At 37.8% G+C, this 24,345-nt stretch overlaps 1 protein-coding gene across 1 annotated transcript in view; it reads right to left on the bottom strand.

The window, feature by feature from the left end:
• The window catches only part of LOC101849956 (transcription termination factor 2), a 30,060-nt gene extending 6,887 nt beyond the window's left edge, over positions 1–23,173 (bottom strand). Inside the window, exons 1-16 of the mRNA XM_005107307.3 lie at positions 23,036–23,173; positions 16,745–17,489; positions 15,943–16,069; positions 15,435–15,568; positions 12,618–12,957; positions 11,435–11,534; positions 10,014–10,153; positions 9,008–9,127; positions 7,567–7,720; positions 6,685–6,832; positions 3,466–3,641; positions 3,100–3,164; positions 2,314–2,491; positions 1,795–1,880; positions 904–1,034; positions 34–186 (exon numbers count right to left, since the gene is read on the bottom strand). Of these exons, the coding sequence (XP_005107364.1) occupies positions 34–186; positions 904–1,034; positions 1,795–1,880; positions 2,314–2,491; positions 3,100–3,164; positions 3,466–3,641; positions 6,685–6,832; positions 7,567–7,720; positions 9,008–9,127; positions 10,014–10,153; positions 11,435–11,534; positions 12,618–12,957; positions 15,435–15,568; positions 15,943–16,069; positions 16,745–17,485 (2,793 nt within the window). The 5' untranslated portion in view covers positions 17,486–17,489; positions 23,036–23,173. The remainder of the gene's footprint in view (positions 1–33; positions 187–903; positions 1,035–1,794; positions 1,881–2,313; positions 2,492–3,099; positions 3,165–3,465; positions 3,642–6,684; positions 6,833–7,566; positions 7,721–9,007; positions 9,128–10,013; positions 10,154–11,434; positions 11,535–12,617; positions 12,958–15,434; positions 15,569–15,942; positions 16,070–16,744; positions 17,490–23,035) is intronic.
• Between the last annotated feature and the right edge of the window lie 1,172 nt (positions 23,174–24,345).

Raw genomic sequence — 24,345 nt, 5'->3', positions numbered from 1 at the left:
ACAAATTTACCCCCAAACAAAATCCTCACAAACCTTGGTGCTCATGGCCTTCTTGTCAAATTTGGATGCGAGAGGAGCATTTTCTTCCTTCTTTTCGTCTGTGAAATCGCCCAAAGTCAGGCTCCTCATTTGCTCCTCCAGAGTCAGCTCAATACCATCAGTCTCAAGGCTCTCTGTATCAACTTGCTGTGCAAATAAAAGACAGTACAGGGGGAAAAAAAGATGTTTTTTAAAATCAAACTACAAAGGTCCTTTATGACACCATATCTACTCGCAAACAGCCCTCTCTTTAATATAGAATAAACCTTGTCTCCCTCCTGAGAACCAATGCACTTGCTTTTCAAATTTTCCTAGAACAGCTTCCATAGAACTCGCTCATTGCTTTTAAATAATCTGGCACCAGAAGTTTTTACCCACGGGCCAGATGCCAAAGCGAAATAAGGTGGAAGATGTAAAAAAAAAAAGAAAACCATGCCCAACTTACCATAGGAACGAACCATTAAGCAGGACTGGATAAAAAACACTTAATTTCAATGCTAAAATTTTAATAAATTAACTTTATGAACTTTCACTATAGGTCAGATATCAACATCTACCCAGTAACAACTAGAGTTCAAAGGTATGTTAACCAGTATAAAGCAGTTAAAGGACTAAATATTAATTAGCATAACAAACAAAACAAAAACAAAAACCCAAAAAACAAAAAAAACAAAAAAGATGAAAACTGTTAACGTTTTAAATTATTACTTTCTAGGCTACAAATTAGCATTTCTTTATGATATATGAATATGCAGTATGCACTATATCAGTAAGCCTATCGAACCGCTTTGCAATGGACACTATTTTTATTTGAATTCTGTGACAAATAAGGTAAAACCTTGGCTCTACAGACTTTCAACAAACCTCTTTCATGAGACTGAGGTGGGAGCAACACTGGCGGAGGCGCAGCAGTAGGACCAACAAGTCACTCCCAGTACTCCGTGTTGCAGAAGGGCCAAACTTTTGAGCTTCACGGTCAAGAGGTGTTCCATGTGCTACAAAAAGAAAAAAAACACTAAGGCTAACAGCACTTCTTCAAATATGTAATAGTAATCAATTTTACAGTGGCCTTGCAAACTTGGTACCTTTTCCATCTACTGAGAGAATCTGACAGCCCCCTAACAGCACCAAAGTGACCATTATTTGTGCCACAGCCACGCACGGATAGGGAAACAACCAAGATAGAACACAGAAAGGGGACATTCACAACATTACTCATCTCAACATCTCGTTCGGATTTACTGCCTGAATTACACACTGCACATAGAGTAAAAATTTAACTTTCTGAAACTTTTCCTGAGCATCCAGAAGAAGAATATAGAATACTGTCTAAGCAGACAAAACTCCTTTTTTTCTTCACAGCAGTTTCGAAAATAAGAGAGGGGTTTTTTTGTCAGCGCAACCATTGAAAAATAGAGTGATTTCTAAATTTAAATTCTAATTTCACACAAGCAGGGTAACTCTTCAGGCTTTCAATTTAGCAAATAAAAAATGTCACCAAAATGAAAAAAGGTCTTTTGTCAGCTTACGGCAGAATACTAAGTTCGTTATGACATACATAAATAAAACGTACACACTGAAATTGTAAAACCAAGAAGAAGCTTTATATAGATTTTAAAAGCATAAACATTATTCATTTGAATTGAAAGAGAGAAGCAAAGTAACACACTAAAAGTCATTGGTGCCAGCAAAGAAAACAAAAAATGGGGACCAACTACAAAAACAAAATACAGCTAGAAAAGAAGTTGGACCTACCAGGGGCACCTTCCAAAGACCTGCTGTGGCCAGACACCCCTGAACCTTTTTCTTCATGACGTTGAATGTACTCTTGGACTCTCCGCCTTACGAAAGAAAAGAAAAAAGAGGCACATAAAAGTAAAGAAGAGAAAGCTGTACGGTGTTGAAGTCTGAGGAAAGTCTGCACAAGACTTGTCACATTTTATCTAAAGCAGAGAAGGGCAATAATGATATAGGAATGCTGAAGCAGACTTTAAAGAGAAGGGGAAAAAAAGGCCTCACCTTTGTGCAAGCAAATACCATCATCACTCAAATCATTCAAAACATCACTAGACCTCTGCTGAGTATTATAAATAAAATTGTACAGTGGTCAAAATAACAAAACTTTCTTTAGTAAAGTGCACACTTGAATAAAATTCACAAACACATGTTTTCTGGCCATTTTCATATCAAGCACTCCCTCACTACACACATTTCAAAAACCTTGTAAATACATAAACGACACAAAGCAGTGTGAACACCACCACTAGTACTGACTGTGTTCTGCGGAAAAGCTTGTCATAGACTCTGCGCTCCTCTTCAGATAGATGAACATCGATGGTCTGACTTGACCTATTGGGCAGATCCACAATTGGTTTTCCTTCCTTGCAAGTATCTTCTTTTGTCCTCCTCAGTAGAAGTGCTTTAACAATGGTGTTAAGTCGCTTGGTATCACCTTAAGTAAAAAAAACAAGACATCAAATAGCATGTCATACCTAACAACTGAGTACAAAAAATTTACCTGAGTATCCCCATTACTACCTTTCACTATCATTGTCCATCCATCACGAGTTTGCATGAACAAAAAGAGACTTTTTACTGAATGAACCATAAAAAATTTTGGGATTTCAAGAAAAGAAACTTTTCCATTAGTCTACTTTCAACTGTGAGAATAACTTGGAATAACAGCATCATGATTATCATACTACAAGGATTAATGAGTTTTAAAACCACAGTATTCTACTGAAGTGTTTCTCAATATTTTCCCCTCCTTCTCCAACCAGGGTATTCTTTTGATATTGCTGATGTATGTCAAAATCAGAAAAATCATTAAAAGCCAAACTAGCAACCCTAGTAAAAAGGAACCTTTTTTGGGGCCATCCGAAAGTTTTTAAAATAATAAAAGAATGAACTGAAAGCTCAAAATAATTAAATGCAGCAGCATTAAGTGGATGGCATCTAGCCAGACCAGGTGATTGATGAGCTCAGTAATGTATTCTAAAAGGACATTTTTACAACTCCATCAAGGTGGATACAAAAGAGTCAAAAGTACAAATCATTTACCTCTGCCAGAGTCTATGTGCCTTTTCCAGACTTTAAGTTCATCAAAGGGACTGAAGCGCAAAAACCTGAAAAATAAACAACACACGGTCAGAACATTTTTTGAAGAATCTACCAACAGCTTAACAATGTTAAAAAAGCCAGCAAATCAATCCAGCCTAGATTACAAATCAAACAACATTGTGGTTGTTACAATGAACAAAAGCGTTTAATAAACAACATCAGGATATCACTCAAGTCAGCGCAAATTACAAACTACATGAAAGCTGTAAGAGGACATGCAGTTCGACAGCAGCCACTACAGGAGACAATCAGGAAGTACAACTAAGGCATAAATGGGGCTCGCTAAACAAATGTTATTATCAATACCTTAATAAAGAATACATATCCAGAAGATTATTTTGTATGGGAGTGCCAGTGAGGACGAAACGATACGCAGCCCTCAGTCTGCAGACCGACATTGCAGTAACCGACTTGTGATTCTTGATATTGTGTCCTTCATCTAATATAATGCGCTCCCATCCAATTCTCAAGAGTAACGGCAACTGAAAATCAAAGTTTCACAATTATTTATTTTGTAGGTTGAGAAAAGAGAAGCACATAAACAGATAAGATAAATTTTATTATCCAGACACAGGCACATCAGTTTGTTGCTTAACCACACACACACACACAATGTACATGCATACACACACACTTTTTCTCTCTCATAGGACCATATGCAGTTGCAAGCGCCGTAAAAACTCTACTAAAACTAAAAACTAAACTCTCTCTCTCATACAACCTCTCTCCTACATACATAACATATGCGCTTAAACTCACAACCAGACCCATAGTCATACGCATAGATGTTTTTGAGTTATAAATGAGCAATTGCTAATAATGTCTGAAAGATACTTTAGAAATGCCATTGAAAAATTGATTTTTCACTTTAGCCCCTTTTTGTTTGCTGCCAGAGAAAGGGCTGTCTTTTCTGCTGAGTGTATCTCTTAATGTAAAAAATCAGTCCATAAATAAAAAGGTTATAGGGGTGCAGCAAAACATGGGTGATCCTTAAAATGGAAAACATTCTCAAAAAAGCAGACCACTTAACAACAGTTTGTGTATGATAATTAACTAAATCTCAGCAACTAGCTGGAGAATTTGAATGAAACTTGGCGACTCAACGTGTTTTTTCGGATGCAGAATTCATTTCTGTTGTCAGATTTACCAAGATACCAGACAATTAAAAAGCCTTCTTTTTCCATTAAGTTAACAACTCATTATAATGTAACTGGGCAAGAGAGAATGAAATGGGATGCACCCGCTGGCCTATGCCTTTCAAGAGACCTATGAAAGAGCTTGAAATAATCATGCAGGGATTTGTACAGAGATGTAAACAGGTTTTGAAAAAAAAAAGCTGGAAAATATACAGCGCGCACACTGACTGAAAAAAGAATACAGTGGGACTAAATTATATTTGTTTCTTTCCCTCTGTTACAACAAATAATCTCTATTTAGTATATATAATGTGTATTGTTAATAGTAGACTTTTGTTAAAAGCTCGGGCCCAAATGGCAAGTCGGCCGTAAAAAACGGAAAAAGACGGAAGATTTACATCCCTGTTTGCAGATCACACACATTTGTCGAGTTACTTTAATACGATGAAAATTCCCCTCCCGGTAGTTCACGACACTCCGGACAAGAAAATATTCCCAGCACAAAGAATATGGGTACAAAGCTCAACGTTGGCAGATCATTGGTTTGCCCTAATTCATGACTAGTTGCCAAGTTTCATTGTTATAGATAAAAAAATAGTGCTTGAACAATTTGAGAAAATAATAAGTCACCCACATTCCAGAAGTCCAAAGCTACACCACCTAGCGGTGACCTTAATTCATTCAGGTACACCAGCTCGGTTGACATTGCTAGATACATAATCAGTATTTTGATATTTCGATAGCATTCTGTTAGTGCAGGCTTTACGGGTCATAGGAAATACTAAAAAACACTATATATCCATCAAATAGTGCTTGGGGCAAAAGTAAGATATAGACAGAAACAAAACAAAACAAAAAAAGAAAGAAAGAAATACAGAAAGAATAGAAAGAAAAGAAGTTGTATAATGATAAACAGGTAGAAATGTTAGTCATTACAATGGCTACTCATTCAAGAACCTATTCCCTATAACGCATGTTACATGATCATATTTCGTAATGCCAGCCAGTCTTGGAGAACATCACCTGTAGTGTATTGATTTGGTTCTTCCCTCTTGAGGAAAAGATGTAAAATCAAAAGCTTTTTATTCAAGCCTCCCAAATGATCTACTGTGTTTTGGGATGGCAGCTTAGAAACATCTCAAATAATCTATAAACAGACCTGCCACTCTATGAAATCTAAAAAATCAGGATCTCAGAGAGAAAAAATCAGGATCTGGTGAAAAAAATTAGGATCAACGGGGCATATAAGTCATAAAGGGCATTGGGAGGGGGGTGTACTTGGTTCTCTTTTGTGAGGCAAGCATACAAGACAAAACTTTTGCAGGAATAAGTTCATATTTGGGCTTCAAATGAAAAAATTGAAAGAGAGTATGTACTTGAGTCAGAGTTGGATAGACTGTGGGAGCTCAGGTTGCACAGGTGCTGAAACTTGTAGTTTGAAAATAGCTTACACATAAAACTTGAATCACCCATGCAATAAGCGCCCGTTTTCATACAGTAACAAGGTACGACTTCAATCACATATATTCTCAAGGCATCCCCCATCGCACCATCATGCCGATACCTCAGCTCCAATCAAATCTAAAATTTGGTTCCAAGATTTTTTTTTCTCGTTCTTTTATCCTGAATAAGTAACATGTATCACATCAAGCACTTCAAGAGCTCGTGTCTAAAAATACCCCCCCGGTCTTCCACACACATGGTAAGTCCTGAAAGACACTTCGACCAATGTGACCAGGGTAAATGAACTTCGTTGACCTCGACAGTCGACGGTCCCTGACACACATGCTACTCACACAAGGTCATGTCACGTGATCTGAATGTGCGTTTAAAAGTTTCACTGACAAGTCTCAATGACGGGCCCGGCAAACCAGAACCTGGACATAGCTTGCTTTAAAGCAACAGCAGATCAACGAATAATACTGATATTTGTAGGCAAATGCCAGAATTGTTACAGTTATCAGGCCATCATCAGAGAATTCTGAGTAACAAAAGCGAAAATAGATCTTGAGAGTGGCCAAGTCAGAATTCTAAATCGATATTACTTCGATTATAGTTGGAAAAACGTGTTGCAAGTCAACTACTAGATCCGACATTGATGTTTTAAAAAATAGCTTTCTAAGATCCTGCTGAGTTTTTTTTTTTAGAAGTGAAATCGGTGCTTCTCAGCAAAAGAGAAGTCAGAAAAGTCCGATGCAACAGACGTAACAACAAAAAATCAGGATACATGCGATCGAAATCTGGAAAATCAGGATCCTTGATATTTGGGGCAAGAAATCAGGATAACCCGATTAAATCGGTATGAGTGGCAGGTCTGAATAAACTAGTCTTTGGCACGACAGAGAAGGAGTTTGATTGCAGCTTGAGTTTTTAGACCAGTATTTCTAACCTCTGATTGCTTCGATGGACCATCTGCATCCTCTTGTTCTTCCCCAGCTCCATCAGTAGCAGGCTGCTCCGCACTTTCACTTTTGTCCTGTCCCACTTCTTTGGCCACAATGCTGTAGCTTGTGATCACTATGTCATTGTCAGTAAGCCTAGACAGGGATATGAAATTTGAAGCATACACAATAAAAACAATACCCCTAGTTTAATCACATACACCACTAAGACAGCATGCATAACTGTGACATCTTTAACAGAAAATCGTTATCAAAAACACAATATTTCCTTACTTCATGAAAAATCAAATTCAAAGTATTTTTGGGCTGTAGTTTGCAACAAGTCAGTATATAAACAATCATGCTCTGCCAGAAACAGAGAAAGACAATCAAAACACTGAGACAATCAAAACACTGAAAGAGCAGACCAAACCACAGAGCCCATTTACAGCCCTTGATCAATTAAGTTCAGGATGAGGAGGGGGCGCCTCCAGCAGTCGAGTGCTCAATGCTCTTAGCACAAATAATTTTTTTTTTTTTAATTTTAAAAAAGGCACAGCGCTTTCGTTATCAGCAAAAGTATGTTTATGAGATTTTAAGTAGAGATACTTAGGGGAGAGATATTATCATAAGATAGGATAAAGAAATAATAACATTTTCGAAAATGGAAAAGGCAAAGCTCTGCTGATGTTAAAGTGGGGGAAACAAAAACATCAAAACCATGAAAATCTAGGGGCCAGTAGAACAAAGGAGCTTGGGACAAGATTTCACTTAAATCTGTGAAAAAATATTCAAACCCTTCTGAGTAATCATCATCAAGGTAACAAAGTTTTATAAGTAAGACAACCCTGTATTAAAAAACTTACAGGAAAAAACAACAAAATGTCTACCTTTTAATATTTGTTTCCCTGGTTGGACCATGGTACAGATGAAATTTCAGTGAGCCTCTCCGACAACGGCGCTCAATTTCTTTACCCCACTGATGAATTAATGATGCTGGTGCAATAATGAGTGTAGCCTTTGACTTCTTTATAGCTTTGTTTACTGCAACAGAAAAAAACAGGGGGAAAACCCTAAATAAATCAAATGCCATTTCAACATAATGAAAACAAAGGAAAAATCAAGGTAAATTAGTTGGGTTTTTTTTCCAAATATTAACACAATAAAAAAATATTTTTTAAAGAAAAGTATTTTTCCTCCGTCTATCTGGTCCTCAGCACAATTAATCATAACTGATTATAAGAGAATGGAGACTTGCATGAAAGTTGGGGCCATCATCACATCCAACACCTTGGTGCATTTAAGTTTTGAACACTCAAATACTTACAATGTGATTAACAGAATATATTGACACTAATGATAACACTAAGCCAACTTTGAGCCTTGAGAACAATTATCACAAAGTTCTTCTGTACTACAGAGATAATTCTTTTTTCAATTTAGTATTGGACATGATGGTGACACATGATCATGTGTCATCATCACAACCAACACTTCATGCGTTACTTAATAGTCTAATTTCTTTATAGTCACTTCTGCATCTAGATTCGATTATGATATATTTTGATGCTGAGAAAGAAGGAAAGCCTTGCCTTGCCTAGGAGAAATAATCATAAGTTCTCTCTACACTACAAAACTTGTAAGTGTTGGACGTGATGGATGAAACACATTCATACAGACATAACCTGTATATTCTCCACATGAGACAATATTTTATTGTATACGAGGTTAACAGATGGTCATTTTTACATATTAATATTATATATCTGGTCATCTACAGATAAAACCATATGAATGTAGTACAGTTATGTGTGTCGCCCATCACATCAGACACCACTGAACGTTTCGTTATTTTTTTTCTCAGCATATGCATTTCAAAACAACTTACAGCCTTAAAACTTTACTTTTTCTTTAACTTTCGGTTTTCAATGTCAGTTTGAAAGTACTCCAAGTCCAATGATTGGATTTTCACTTTCAGCACCTATGTAACATTTTAGGGTTCCATTTTTTGAGGATGGCTCATATGGTATAAGGGAAATCCAATAAGCAAAGCCACTTTGAAGTAAGAGAGGAAAGATTGACATTTCTTCCCTTCAAAATGCATTGAAACTTTGAAGTTATGATTACAACTAATCACATTTAGACCAGCCCTACACTCATGCAAATAACTTATGTCGGCCATTATTCTATGTGCATTTAAATCAACTTTAGTGTAATCTCCTAGACACTGCTATGGAAAGTGGTCTCTTTTTAACTCATTAAAAAGTCATAATGCTCATGGTTGAGTGTACTTTACAAGTCAAAATATATAGCATAACTATTCACTCTTACATTTTTCAACTTCCTTGTCTCTGCTTTGCCACTCATCATCAGTTGCTTCTTCCCTTGCTTGCTTTAATCTCAAAATATGAGAAATTGTTGTCAGCGTCTTCCCAAGACCCATGTCATCAGCTGTGATTTAAAAAAAAAAAATACTTGGCTTGTTAGTATGTCAAAATAATATCACAGCACACCAGTTGCTCTCACACATCAATATAAAAAGGTCAGAAGAACTGAAAGTGTATGTTTGAGCTAAGACACTTTCTCATTAACATCACATTATATGCACAGCAACAACACATGGTAAAAAACCTGATATGCTGAATTTTAAAAATCAAATAAAAAGGACCACACTACAAAAACACTTGTCAGACACCAACTTTAAATTAAAGAGCCTCATTATTAAACAGCAAGTTTTTTTCGTTTTAGTACAACTATTATGTAATTTGCGATACAATAGGGTTATATAATCACCGAAGATTAGAGATGTTGTTACAAGACAGTAATAAACACAAAAAAGGAGAGATGAGGATGATAGATGTATGATAGCAAAGTAGGAGCTACCACACCACAGCATCTGCCAGCCACTCGATAAACAGGAAGTTTTGCTACCATTTTCAACATTCTATGGCAGTTAGCAAATTGTGGAAGTCAATGATAAAACGGTATTCTTGAACTGTACAAAGTCTTAATTGTAAAGCAAATGTTACATCTGGGTAGCAAAAACATATTTAAAAAAGGATTATTACAGAAACAGGCACACACAGAATGAAAGAAAAAAATATTTGCAGAATCTTTGTTGTATAGTAAAAGCAAGACAGCAGATTGAAACAAAATATGACCGACCAGAGGTGCTTTCAAACAGCTCAAGAAATACATATTTTTGCAAGTGGTTGTAAAGTAAAAATATGAATAGATTCAAGAATAAAAACTGTTTACTAACATCATAATACCTAGGAGCTGGAAAGGGATGGGGCAGATGAGGGGAAAGGAAGAAGAAATCTTCCAGCAGAATTACCAAGAATACCCCCAGGTGGGTGTTGTTGTTCTCTCCACGAGAGCCAGGCCAAGGCATGCCGTTGATGTGGCATGAGTGTGACATTTAAACCAGCTGGGTCAGGTGTTTCAGTCTCATCACTAGGGCAGGTCTCAAGTTGTCTGCAAATGAAAAAAGAAAGAGAATGCTGATCCTTTATCTGTTTAAACATTGCAATGGAATATAGACAAGCTGCAATTCAAAAGCATCAAAAATCTAAAAGAAATCTGAAGTTATCTGAAATGTGTACATAGACACAGATTTTAAAGAACTAAGTCTACAATAAATAATAAGACAGGAGTATCTGAAACAGCATGAGGACTTTTAAAAATTAAAGCAAATAAATGGTAAATTACACGCAACTTATGATTTTTACAATATTTTCATTTTTTCACGTACTTGTCAGAGCTTGCACCCTAATTTTAACTTTTAAGAGTGGCCTTTGACACACACTGAAAGTATTTTCAGTAAGTACGGCATAAAAACAACAATGAGAACTTTACTTACCCCAAAAGAGACAGGGTAAATGCCAGTCAAATTAAACCATGTGAAGTCAACAACACCAAGTGACATGCCCACAATGAAAGCAAAAATCCTACTCAGAAAATGGACAAGTGAGATTTCCTGCTATTTAGACCCTTATGTATGTGTCACGTGCAGTGGAGTCTACTGAAACTGAAATCTGTGGGTCTGCTGGATTTTCTTTGGTTTAAGAGTCGATTGCTCAGATAGCGATGATTGTCCAAAGCATAGAGTTGGGAATGTCACGCTTGCTGCAATTTTACTATTTGAATCTTTTTTCCTCATCTACCTCCTTCAGTAACTGCAAATTGAATGGCAACTGTACTCGTTGTACTTGATGTTAGCTAGCTTAATCTACCAGAGTCACACAAAACAGACAAAAGAGTAGAAAGAGAAGCGAAAAAGAAAGCTTATGAAAGCTGGTAACAGAACAGGACAAGAGAACCGAACAAGAGGAGAAAGTGGAAAATTTTAGACAAGGAAATTTTTCTGCGCCAGGTTTCAATCCCAGGACCTATTAAATGAGAGGCAAACACTGTACGTCTCAACCAAGACAGCCGCCCCGTATGAGTAAGTCTCAATGCTTTGCACTATTTGAGGATTGTTAGTGAAGACTATGACGACACAAACCTTGAGACTCTTTTGGTTTAGAGCATTTCAGCTAATCGATTGTTTTCTTACAAAGAAGCAAAAATTGGGAGAATTCATTTTCTTTTGGTACACCACTGTTATCAGATTAACCATGTTCCGTTTAAGCAGATTCCATTGTATTGTGAACAAGGCACATTATCATTCTCATTGAGTATGCTTGAAATCAAGGTCACCATAGGTCAAGTGGGCCAACAAAGTAGACCAGAATGATCTAAATACTGATCACATACTTATGCAGTTTGTCAATGGCCTCTGTGGTAATTGATCCAACTTCTCGGAGCCTCTGAGCTGTCATCCTACCTCCATACAAAGTCATTGCCTGAGGGTTTGCTGACAAAAAGAAGAATAAAAGAAAGAGACCGATCAAAAATGAAATTATGAGTTTTTAAAGAAATGATGCTGTACCTTCACATAACAAAAACCTTTTCAAATTGATGATTTTTTTTGTAGTAACAAAACTTTTAACTGTTCTGCATTCACACTAAAAGCCAAAGAGACAATAAACTAGGCTTCCAACATCTTTATTTGGCACCAAATAAAAACATACGTAATAAAGAAATGTGAGGCAAGAACAAGAAAGATTCTGACATCTAATGGACAACATCTATAAAAACAGACCTGCGACTCTATGAAACTTTCAAGGTCAGGGTCTTGGGAGGGGAAATCAGGAACTGGCGTAAAAAACAATCACGATCAGCGACGAATACGACTTCATACACTAACAAGGTATGACTCTGATTGTATATATACACACACGCCATTCCTCACCGCAGTATCTTGCACAGACACTCCCCAGGGTGTCCGATAAGTGCCAAAAGACAATTCAACCACTGTGAATGAACTTTGTTGACCCTGATAACCTGCAATTCCCGACACATGCAGTACTCACAAGAAGTCATGTCACATGATGTTAACTCACGCCTGAAACAGTTTCACTGACAGGTTTTGATGATGGGTCCGACTAACCAGAACTCGTACAAAGCTTGTTTATAAAGCAACACATACACATGTTATAATTGTACCAGTTACTAGGCCATAATCAGGTGCAGCTGCAGCAAAAGTAGATCTTAAGAATATCCAAGTCAGAATGTCAAATTGATACTACATCGATATTTTAGAAAATAATGTTCATAGTTCCTGCTGATAAATATTCAAGCCTGTGCTTCCATCCAAACAGAAGGCAGAAAAGGCTTCTTTTTTTTAAAAAATAGGCGCAGTTGATGAAACGAAAAAGTCAAGATATACACAATCAAAATCTTGAAAAATCGCAATGCTTGAGATTTGGGGGGGGGAAAAAGAGGGAGGAGTGGCAGGTCTGAAAAGACAACTTGAATAGTTACACCTGGTGATAAAAATTAGACAACAACCTTTGTGTGAAACACAAAAACAACCCTGAGACAACATAACTATTACCTGCAAAGAACTGCTGTAGGTGCAACGGTAGGTGACTGAGATGTGGGACGCTTTGCTGCACTAGAATGGCCTGCCTCTGTGGCCCTGGAGCCATACTGACACCACCACTACTGCCATGAGCACTCGGCAAAACACCTGAGTTGGACATCTGGACCTGAGATGATGGCCCTTTTTTCACAACAAATACTTGCTTCCCCTGAACACTTGCAGCGGATGCATCCCCTTTCTTTACAACAATGACCTGCTTGCCTTGAGTACCCAGCTGAGGTGGATGTATCACTTTATGCCTGGATGAACTGCTGACAGTTTTCAGGTCATTTCCACTGTGAGGAACTGGTTCCTGAAAAGTATCAGTTGAAAACAATTAAAATGAAATTTAAAGCTTTCCCAGTATATCTCAGACGCAGAACTTTATTTCTTTTCAGTTGATCTGACATTACACTGGGAACTGACCTGATACTGTAACAAGATGATTCTGAAACAGTGAAATTAATTCTATCAAAAAGATAGAAGTTAAACCCTGATATTTTCAGTGCCTGATTTGCAGGTGGCTAAGCTAGTTGATCAATCCTACAAAAAATCAATTTTTCCTAAAACATCTAAAACAGTTTAGTTTCGACACTAACAAAATAGCGTTCAAATAAATAATCAATATCCGCTAGGAATTAAACGTTGAAATATTTATCTTTGAATATACATTCAGAATTATTAGGCTACTTCTGTCACTACTCTAGCCGTTGAACATACTGATGATCACTTAATTCCAGCATCAATAAAATAATCTTTTAATCCAAAATAAATCACAGAACATTCTAACTATAGATCCATTTCTTTTTTACCATATTTCATACTCTGCCTTTACAAAATGAATTTACATTCATATACATAAAAAGATGCAACCATTAAAATTAATTGTTAAGATAACAAGAAGCACATCAACACAACAACAGTCATATGTAGTATATAATATTGCTAGAACAAATGGAATAAGACAGAAACAACAACAATAGCATGGGACGGGAGAGAAATGGGACAAATTAGTGATACTGCACAGCGCCGAAAACTGGCCGAAATTGTGCCTCTTAGTTTCCCAGGCCAGCGACATCTGGAAGTCATTAAATCCGAACCACTCCGTGCCGGGTCACGTGGGGGTCACTGGCCGCTCCGTTGCGCATCAGTTAGAGGCAGGCAGGTCATGGCGTGATCGACACTTCTGACACTAATTATTGGCAGTATCCGCACTCTAACCATGAATTATCCCATACAATAAGAAAAGAGCAAGATTCCCCCTTCTCAGTCTGCGAAAACACGATCTCAATGCGACGATATTTGCCAATGTTACAGTGTGTGCAAAATGTTCTAAATTTCATCGAATTTAATATGTGTGTGCTGCACTTAATTCACTTTTAATTTCCAAAATGCCGGCTCAATCTCAACAAATTTTGGTACATGCACTGATTACATATTTGTGCTTTATGTGTATAATTTTCATAATTGTTTGAAGAATATTGCAATTTTAAGTTGCTTACATCTGATTCTCATCCAGAGCCTTGCTATTTGGCCTGTGCAACTGTGTATACTGGATTCTATGCTGTTTTAAGTTCTCCGTTAATTTCATAGATTGTTGTTTCTATGAAAGGCAGACATATTTGTGCTTACTGTGTATAAATTTCATCTTTGTTGACTGAACCGTGTTACGATATTAGGTAGAATCCATTTGCCCGTGATTCATTTCTAACACGTTCATAATGACATCTCACACAGTGCACCTATTCCGAAAACCTCTGTTCCACGAATTCAGACAGCAATATACATGTACACGAAGCTGTACAGAAGACATTTACCAAAAAAGAAAATCCCCAAATAGCGCATTTTAGAACAACACTGCATTCCATCCATAACACAACACGGCTTTGTCTTGGGCCTGCTGGGAGTACAAGGAACCGAAAGCAGTCACCAGTCTATTTTAAAAATTGAAAAGTGGGATCAATGCATCGTAAACAATACAGAAAAACTACGATATGCTATGAACGCACATTTGCTCCAGAGAGCACCTTCACTGCGCATCGAGGCTGCAGGCACCCAGAAAACAACCACAGCGCCATAGATAAGCGTATAGATCTACCATACTAAATGTGTAAAGAGATCTGGGTCATTCATTTAATGAAAGATACTGTAATGTGAATTTCATCACAAGCCCGACGAATTTGGCTGTTGAACGAAAATGCAAAAATGTGGATTACTAATCTTCCAACAATGATGTCCTTTGGTAAGTAGATACCCACATTAATTGTCTTTATTCAGAGCAAATTTTAGTGAATTTTATCCGGCACTTTGGTAGTTACATAACTTTTAATTTGGTGTATATTGCCTTAATTACCACATATAAAACAGCTGTATTTGATCACATGCAGTTAAAAAAAACTATACTAGATATCTTCGTTGCGTTTTCACAAACTGTACATTGAAAGTAGAAACTCAAAAATGGAACATTAAGGGTATATTGATAGCCCTGCTTTCATTCGTGAGCGTTGAAACAAAACTGTGTAAAATTGCCGTGGTATGTAACCCCGCACGTGGAGTGAGCAAAGGTAGACTGACCGGCAGCTGACCCCAGTCACGCTGACCTAGCAGCCTACAGCCTGGCGAAACTAAACGACCGCTGATTCGGTGCTGTGAGTGGCACTCTTCAGCCAAGCACAGGATATGACTGTGACCCTAAACTTTAAGAGCTTGTGACACAAAGAGAAAAATTAACTCAACAAACAGTTTACAATACAGACAAAACTCAAAACAGTTCCCTTTCAACACACTTACCATGACACGGGAGACAGGAACTCTGTTAACCTGAGTGTCCACAGCAGATGTTGACCTGTCTGAAACTTTAGCACCATCACCTGAATTTTTCATGGGTACTGCTCCACTTTGGCCAACACCTTGGGATTGTTTGGCTACGGGGCAAAGAAAAGACAAATATAAAATTCAAGTCAAATAGTGCATTCATTTATCATAACAGAACACATGTGCAAGTTCCACAAGCATGAGCCATTTACCGCGAAAAAATAAATTCAACAGACCCCAAACTGACAATCTATCCATCTTAATTTTGCCAAAGACAGAATGATTACCCCCCCCCCCCCCCCCCCCCCCCCACACACAACACAAACTTTTCTGCACGTTTATTATGAGCAGGACCATCAATGCTTCAGCTCCTTTTACCAAGTAATCCTCATCTAACATAATACAGGAATTTTTTTAATTCTTCAAGTTTCGAATAAAATTTAAGGAAGTTACGCAAAGAACAAAGCAAACAGAAAAATCTTACCACTGGACATGTATACTTCAATCTGTTGATCAATCTTTCTGATATTCTGCTTTTTCGCTTCTATAGAGTCAATAATGCGCTTTCCATTGTCTGGAAGACAGTCAAGTTTAATTCCTTTCAGTCTCGACTGTATTGAAGAGAATAAGAATAAACATGAGACATTATTTTATCATAATGAAGAATCTTTTACACAAATGTAAGCTGCTGCTTGCACTGTCACAGAAAAAAATGTATTTGCTTTCACGTATAGTTCTACACAAACAATTAAAAACCTTTAGGGAAGCAAAATCTTTCAGGTTCAGAAATAAAAAATAAAATTAGCAGGAAGGTGAACAAACCAGCTAGGGACTCAAGATGAATTCAAAAGAGGCAAGATCTCAAGTACTTTATTTAGGAGGTTCCCAGACTGTGATGAATACTTTAGGATATTGCTAAAATAAGTTGCTCACTCAATACAAAGAGAAGAAAATTTTAAAAACTTTATTCATCAAAACTTGCAAACCGAAGAGCAGATTTTCAAAACAAACGCTATCAATCAATATAAGTGATGATGTTCATTAAAATTTAAATGCCAAAGTTCTAAAAAAAAAATACAACAGTAATATTTTTTAATCACCGAAGGGCAAAGAAATCTTTCCTCATTTCCTTTAAGTTTTTGAGCATTCCATGGTAAAGGAAGAAAATGCATTTTTTACAAGGGGTCTCAAGAAAAACAGTTTAAATAATGTACATGAATACTCTCAGATAAAATTGAAAAAAACAACAACCCCCCCCCCTTCCCCAACAAAGAAAGAGCAATTACCTGAATCTGCTGTAGTTCAATTTCAAAAGAGTCCTTTTGCTTCAGCAAATGAGCCACATCTATTCTTTGTGGTACAGACACTCCAGATTTAATCTTAAGTCCATGATCATCACTTTTGAGACCAATTGTAGGTCCACTATCATCCCTATGATGTGACTGCTTCATCGAGGACTTTGACAGTTCCTTCGCAGAACTTTCCTTTGGCCTCACATCATTTGCATAGTTTGCCCCAGTCTTAGATTTTGCTTCCTCATTCCTTTCAGTCTTACTTTCCGAGGGAGTAATCTTCAATAGGTCACTTTCAGGCTGCTTTGAGATTTTCTGAACTGTTTTTGTATCTGTTGTAGGCTTTGGAGGAACCACCTTATGATATTGCTGAACTCTGGAACCTCCATCTTGTTTCTGCATGTTCCCTGGTATTGATTTCTCATCACGTCGTACCCACATGTTGTCAGACTCTTTGGGTCTCACACCCATCGGCATGTCTTTCTTTTCATGGTTCGAAGCAAAAAGGGCTGTCTTTGCAGTATTGTCTTTTAAACACTCTTTTGGTGTATTATTTGTGTCGGCACCAAGATGAGACGCTACTGTTTCTTTGTTCAACTCTTTTTTGTCAAATTCATCATCTCCAGACGCATTGTCTTTTTTGACTGCTATAGTAGTTTTCTTCAAGGTGAGGCGATTTCCAAAATCAGCAGGCCTCATTTTTAGTCCCTTGCTGTCCTGCATATTTAGATCCATTATCCTAAAAGAAAGAAAAAGATACCTCTTTGCAATAAAAATCATCACATCAAAAAATCTTTCAGCCATCTTTCATTCATTGTATGATACTCAACACTTTGGCCGTTTTCAAAAGGAACAAGTATCAGGAGTGGCTCTTTTCCTTTATTTCATTGTGACAAACAGTGCGAAGGAAAATTTCTAATGACATCATGTTTTTTCAACTGAGTACCACTGATTTTCGAATGAGGAGTTTTGATCGTTTATTTGTATTAAATTATAATGTAAGTTTGGCTTTATTATATGTGGCCCAGTCAGGGGACAAACCAATTAGACACACAAATAAATTTTCAAAAAAATGGCCCAAGTGAATAACGGACTAACATTCCAGTTGAAATTTTGGTCAAGCTCAACGGTCCATTGATTATTTAAGGATTAGATAAAATGTGTTCAAACACACACCAGCTAATATGTCATTTTGCACCTTTTTTCTTATTACATTGGGTGGTTAGAACCTCTTTGTGTTGACCACAAGAATGCAATAACATGCAGGGTTCAATTTCACTAAGAATGAATTGAATGTTTATTTCAACCATGTAAAGTACCACAGCACTGATGACAAAGTAATCCCCCCCCCCCCCTCCCCTCCCCTCCGGCAGTGATACTGACTGAATTGTGTCTTCAGGTCATTCCCAAAGGGGAGGATATAAACATGTTCTTACACACTGTAGAATTGTAAATGAGCTGATTTATCAATGTCACGCTCATACGGTGCCGGACCAACATATAGGGGGAACTGCTGCTTTTCTTTCCTCATCCTTATTGTCATCCTTCTCACTCTACTTCTTCGGAATGTTTGTCACTCTCATGAGAACTGCTATTTCCGGGGTGCCTTGACAGTCGAAGCAGACTATGCTGTTGAAGCTAGAGAGGTGAGCAGAGTAAGCCTGATCCCCGTTTGGACTTCTCTGTTGACATCCACCCCTTGGCGCTCATATGAGCTTATGCAGTTGCGAGCGCCGTAAAACATAACTAAAACTAAAACAACAACAAAGTAAAAAAACACAACAGGCAAAACTAAACCGTGTAAATGAAAACGTGCCTGCAGGGAAAAAAACACCAACCAAAGTGGCATGGGAATATCTCTGTCCCCGTAGGATTATGCGATTGTGCGGCGCGGCCGCGTTTTTTTCGCGTAAATCTGCAACATTTGCATAATTTTGGATTATCTGCGTTTTTTCATGTTTTTTTTCCTTTTATTTTCACAAAACAATGAATTTACGCCTCGCCAAGTGACTAAAGGGACGTAATCACCATAATAACTCTCATTTAAGTGAAAAGTTGGTTATTTCCCTTGTTAGAAGATCTTTGTTATGGGTTGTAATTTTGTTCCTTGAGCATGTTCAATTTTTCAATCCATCAAAAGTTGTTGTTCTCATGTCTGCTGATGTTTCATGTTTGACAGGTGTCCCTGGTTTTAGTAATGTGCCAGCATCAGAGGTCCAGATGTCCTTTTTTTTTTTTTTTTTTTACATTTTTCTTTCCTCTATAGTAGATCTAGATCTACAGCTGAAAGTTAGAGATGATTATTTTTGGGTTTTGTTTTTGTTTTTTTTTGTTTTTTTACTGATGTGTATTGTTTTCTTTTCCAAATACACAACAAATTACTGATACTGATAAGTTCTGTTTTCAATTTTTCTGTTCATGTTGAAAAAGTGCAAAACTGTCGCGAATGGTGTTACGGTAACTTGCATAATTTTTGCATAATTTTGCTTTTTTTTGTGTGCATAATTTGGCCTTCTAAATTTGCATAATTCTACGGGGACAGATATCTCAAGATCACAAGTGCTTCCTTAGACAATCCTGCAATGCTCAATACGAGGTGGGAGAAGGAAAGACAGGCAGAGAAAGAAATTAGAAAAATACATTTCAGATGAACAGTGCAAGAAGAGCATTAGTCTCGAGCTTGTGTCTCATTACGTTCGTACATGCTCTCTGTTCCTTGAACCATAATCCATAATTTACTGAGTGCAGGCAGAGAAGCCTGTCACTGTTAAGGGTGTAAGCAACGAATGGGATCCTGCGCACTAGCGTCAGTAGCAACACATTTTTTACTGGAGAGGCGAAAAATGCTTTACTTTTACATTATTTATATATATTCTATTCGTTGTTCATTAAAGATGTGTTTTAGCAAAGACCTGGTAATTGATCATTTGTTGCATCGTAACTTTCCATATCCCATCTTTAATTCTGTAAGAGCGCTCTTTCATCTCATGGGATGGAACGCTTGAAGCAGGCCCAACTACTTCTAGAACGACATAAAAAATATAGATCTACACCAGTGTCTGTATTTTTTTTTTACTTTCCCTCCCATTTCACACTTAGCTACCAGTTGTCTATTTTCTACTAAATATTGATGCGCTGAACATGAATATCAATTTCATTTCCGTCACAAATAAAAAAATAGTTTTTGAAATATTTGATTGTTCTTTTAACCGAGATAGATGTGCTTAGGACTAATCCCCTGTGGTAAAAGAAAATCTGGGGGTTACAGGGGGCGTGTCCCCCTGTTTTGACCCATAATTTACATTAGGTTTGAAATTTTCTGAAAAATAATTGATTAGCGACAGTTTTAGTGGCTTTATGTGTGATCTGTAAGAAACAGAACTGCAGTTTGACCCCCAAAGCAGGACAAACTATCGTATTTTTATTCTCATCCCGGGTGAGGATGGCCACTTCCTTTCAGAATCCCCAGATTGGGTGCTTTTTCGCCGGTTTTGGCCCCTAGAGTTAACCAAATAAAAATATGAGGGGGGGGGGGGGGGCTGCCCCCCTGAATTTAATCATAATTTGATGTTTTGCAGTTAGGCTCAATATCTGTCACTCGCCACGCATCAAACATAGCCTATAAATAGATATAGATCTAGACAATAAGCGGGATGGGAACTACATAAAGAGCCCAATCTGGAAATTCCCAAATTGATTTTGCCAAAATGGAAGCACCCTGAGCCGGACATCACAACTTGACTAGATTCTAGATAGATCTAGATCTAGTCCCGAGTGAAAGTAAAAATTCAGGTAAGATTGTACTTTTACCGGAGCACCGGTCGGAACTACTTTCACTATGGCGCCCCTGGTGCCTAGTGGCCCGCTATTCTTCCTTTCCAAGCTCCCCTACTCACTCTCCTCAGTTTTCTACGTCCTCACCCTTCGACAGCAAACAACCGACTGACGTCTCTTACCGGGTTTTTCAGTCATCACAACCATGCCACTGTGCCCTTTGACCCACTACCCTGACACCTTGACCCTAATTAGCCAATCTAATCACGTTATCCACTATTATTTGCTCGTGACTCTGCTAGGCTAGGCCTACTCCTGGTCCAGCAAAGTACAATGGAGGGCGAGAGATGCCCAGGAGAGCTCATTTGCATAATTGCAACCCCCTCGGCCCAGCTCGCGACTTGGCAAGTGCTGCGAAGCAAGGATCAGCCTGTTCTAACTCTAATTACATCTACCCCGACTTAGCTCCATGGTCCGCTCATGTTATTGTTTATATATGTGTGTGAGTGTTTTTAAATTATTGTTGCCAGGGGGGGCCCCCTGAAACACCCCCACTGTTACATTGATATATGTAAACACCATTGTCCGCTCATGTTATTGTTTTTGCATTTGTGTGTTTTTTTTATTATTGTTTTCAGGGGGCCTGAACCCCCCCACCCCCAAAACTGTTGGTATGATACACGGTGGCGTCGGTGGTCCACCAAAGTTAAATCCCCTACCAACCCTCAACCACCACCTCTCACTCATTTCGCCTCGCCGCTGGCTTGCGCTGTGTGCGAAGTCGCCGGCAGAAACTACCTTCTTTTGTCCGCACGTAGAGAACTACTACGAGTGCGTAGTTAGGCAAGGCGTGCGTAGTAATCACAGGCCGAGGCGGGTGGTCCGGTTAAGTACAATCCAGCCAAAATTTACCCCACTGTCAATGTCCAAGGTGGGAAGGGGTGAGAATAGCGGGTCATGGGTTAGGTTTTCCCCGCCGGGAATAACCTCCTATCTAATTAATACAACAAACAAGAGACAGCAGAGAAGAGTAGCCAGCGATTTTGTAGTTTCGTTCATTAAAGTCAAGAGTAGGGGTATTTCAGGGGGGGACCTAATAAAAATATGGAGGGGAGGTGGGCATGCCCCCCTGAATTTTACCATAATTTGATGTAGGAAGAGGCTAGCCGTACTTAATGACGGCTAGATCTAGACTGCCAGTCTAGCTAGCCGTACTTAAGTACTTAAGTACGGCTAGACTCGCAGTCTAGCCGTACTTATTCTTAATATGATGGCTATACTGACCATTTACAATAAATAGGCCTACTGAATTGTAAATATACATTTTTAGAGTGCAGTACCTAAAGTATTTGCATTTGAGACGAAACCAGGACCAGGTGCCTTAATGACAGTGCATGTATGTATTTTAAACCTCCTGTTTTCTAATGTTAATAGGGCCTAAGATAAGTACGACTAGACTGGCCGTACTTAAGTACGGGTAGACAGCCAGGCTAGCCGTACTTAAGGACGACTAGACTGTCAGGCTAGCCGTACTTTTGAGTCAGGGCCAAACTTAGATCTAAGTATGGCTAGACTGGCAGTCTAGACGGCTAGCCACTTCGTTTGATGTATTGCAGTTGGCTGTCGTTATTCTCATCCCGGGTGAAAATAAAAATATAATTTTAATCTCACCCGGGGAGCCCCCATGCCCCCCTGTTTTTACCTATAACTTGATATTTTACAATTAGATTTGAAATTTTCCTGAAAATAATAGATCTAGATCTAGATCTAAATATCTAATCTAATATCTAGATCTAGATCTATATATCTAATCTAGATCTAGATTTGCGACAGTTTTAGTATTTTAGTGGCTTTTTTATGTGTGATCTGCAGCAAACTTGAAACAGTACCGCAGTTTGACCCCTGAAACTGAAGCCTGAAGCAGCGCATCTGTGTGCGGGAGTGAAAGTAAAAAATTACCGTTTCAATTATATTCTCAACCCGGGTGAGAATAATATCCAGTTTATCCTCACCCCAGGAGAGAATAATCACTCCGTTTGCAGTTAGTTTGTCAAGTAGGCCTTCCCTGTTCTTATATAACCTTTCAAGGGAGGATTTCCGTAACAAGCGACCACTATGAGACAGAGCAGATGCCAGAATTGAGTGGTAGGGGTAGGGGTAGGGTTAGGGTTAGGTCTAGGCCTCTTCTTTATTGTGTTTGATGGGGTGGTCGCTCGTTACGGAAGTCCTTCCCATTTCTGACTAGATTTCTAGAGACCTAGATCTATATTAGATATAGAATCTAGATCTAGATCTAGATCTAGAAATCTAGATCTATATATCTACATCTAGAGACTATTATTATTATTATTAGGTCATCAAGACTTCTGGATTTCTTCTCTGGATGTAGATCTATATCTAGATCTAAACAATTACAAATGGATCGTGGACTTAAATAAACGGAACTACAAGATCACCTACAACAACAAAAACGACTACATCTACATTAACTCGTTCTACAATTCTACAAACCTTCCAAAACACACAAAATTACACTCATTCCCATTCCTGATTTCAAACTATCCTCTCCCAGGTGAAAGCGGAAGTAAGTACAAGTTGACCGGAAATAGATGTAAGTAAAAAAAAAGAAGAGTTGTTTTCTCTTGGATTTGATTTAGTTTTTTGAAATTGGGCCACAATTTATTTGAACACTAATTATGGTCCAATTCCAAAATTGTAATTTTTGAAGGATCTCATTAATAATACATGTAATATTATGTGCTTGAGTATCCGACTGTAGAAAACCAATTAAACAGTTCAGTGCTGGAACACTTTGGCCCCTATTTCTGAGTCAAAAAATTGCTGTGAACTTAAAGAGTTGTTTTTTTTACTAAGCAACTAACTTATTTGTAATGTAATACGATGTACATGTACTACCATGTCGTCCCAAATAAGAAATAAGAAATAAGAAGCAACGAGTCCACAGTACTCATCCGGAACCCTCTGAAGAAGATCAATTAGATCTATATATTATAAATCGCACACACACTCTCACACAAAAATATTATCATAATTTTTGTCAAATTATTACTATTAAAAAGAAACTAGTCTATCACCAGTATGCACACACCACGGACCTTGGCCTACACCTTTGGCCTACACTGAATTGGGAAGCAGTTTGCAATGGTAGAAAGACTACCCTCCCCACTGGAACAGAGGAAAAAATACCATTCAATTTAGTAAAAGTTATACTAGTTATAATAGGCCTACTACGGCACTCGCACTGCATAAGGTCATTGAGCTCGAGGGACTCAAGTTGGTTGTATCCAGGTTAATTCAAGTAGCCTATGTATAATATACATATCTTGGTTTTATTTTGCAAGTCAGAACGGTTGAAGTATACAGCATCTAATTTTTTTTAACACATTATAAAAATTTCAGTAGTAAAAACAGTCCTTTACTTTTTCTAAAAATAGTTTTAGCTATATTTGTAGTTAAGACCTTATATATATATGTCCAAAATTATAGCCATATAGAGAGTTCAGCTAGGATCAACGAGGATGAACAATTTCTTTGTACATTAAAAATATTTCACTGGGGTCTCTCCAAAGTAGGGATATTTTTTTAGGATGTGTCTGTTCGTAAAGTCAGTATCGCATCAGACACAAATTGGAAAAGAACCAATTAATAGTCCTTATAAATAATATGCAGTTGCGAGCGCCGAAAAAAAATACTGTATAAAGCTAAAATTAGAACCTTATGATAAAATAATTATAGTTTCCATTACCACTACCGACTGCAGTTCTGAAAAAAAACCTGCCCATGAAAGAAAAGCGGGGAAA

Source organism: Aplysia californica, unplaced genomic scaffold, assembly GCF_000002075.1.
Source record: "Aplysia californica isolate F4 #8 unplaced genomic scaffold, AplCal3.0 scaffold00591, whole genome shotgun sequence".
Taxonomy (NCBI): domain Eukaryota; kingdom Metazoa; phylum Mollusca; class Gastropoda; order Aplysiida; family Aplysiidae; genus Aplysia; species Aplysia californica.
This window is presented reverse-complemented; position numbering and strand designations above follow the sequence as displayed.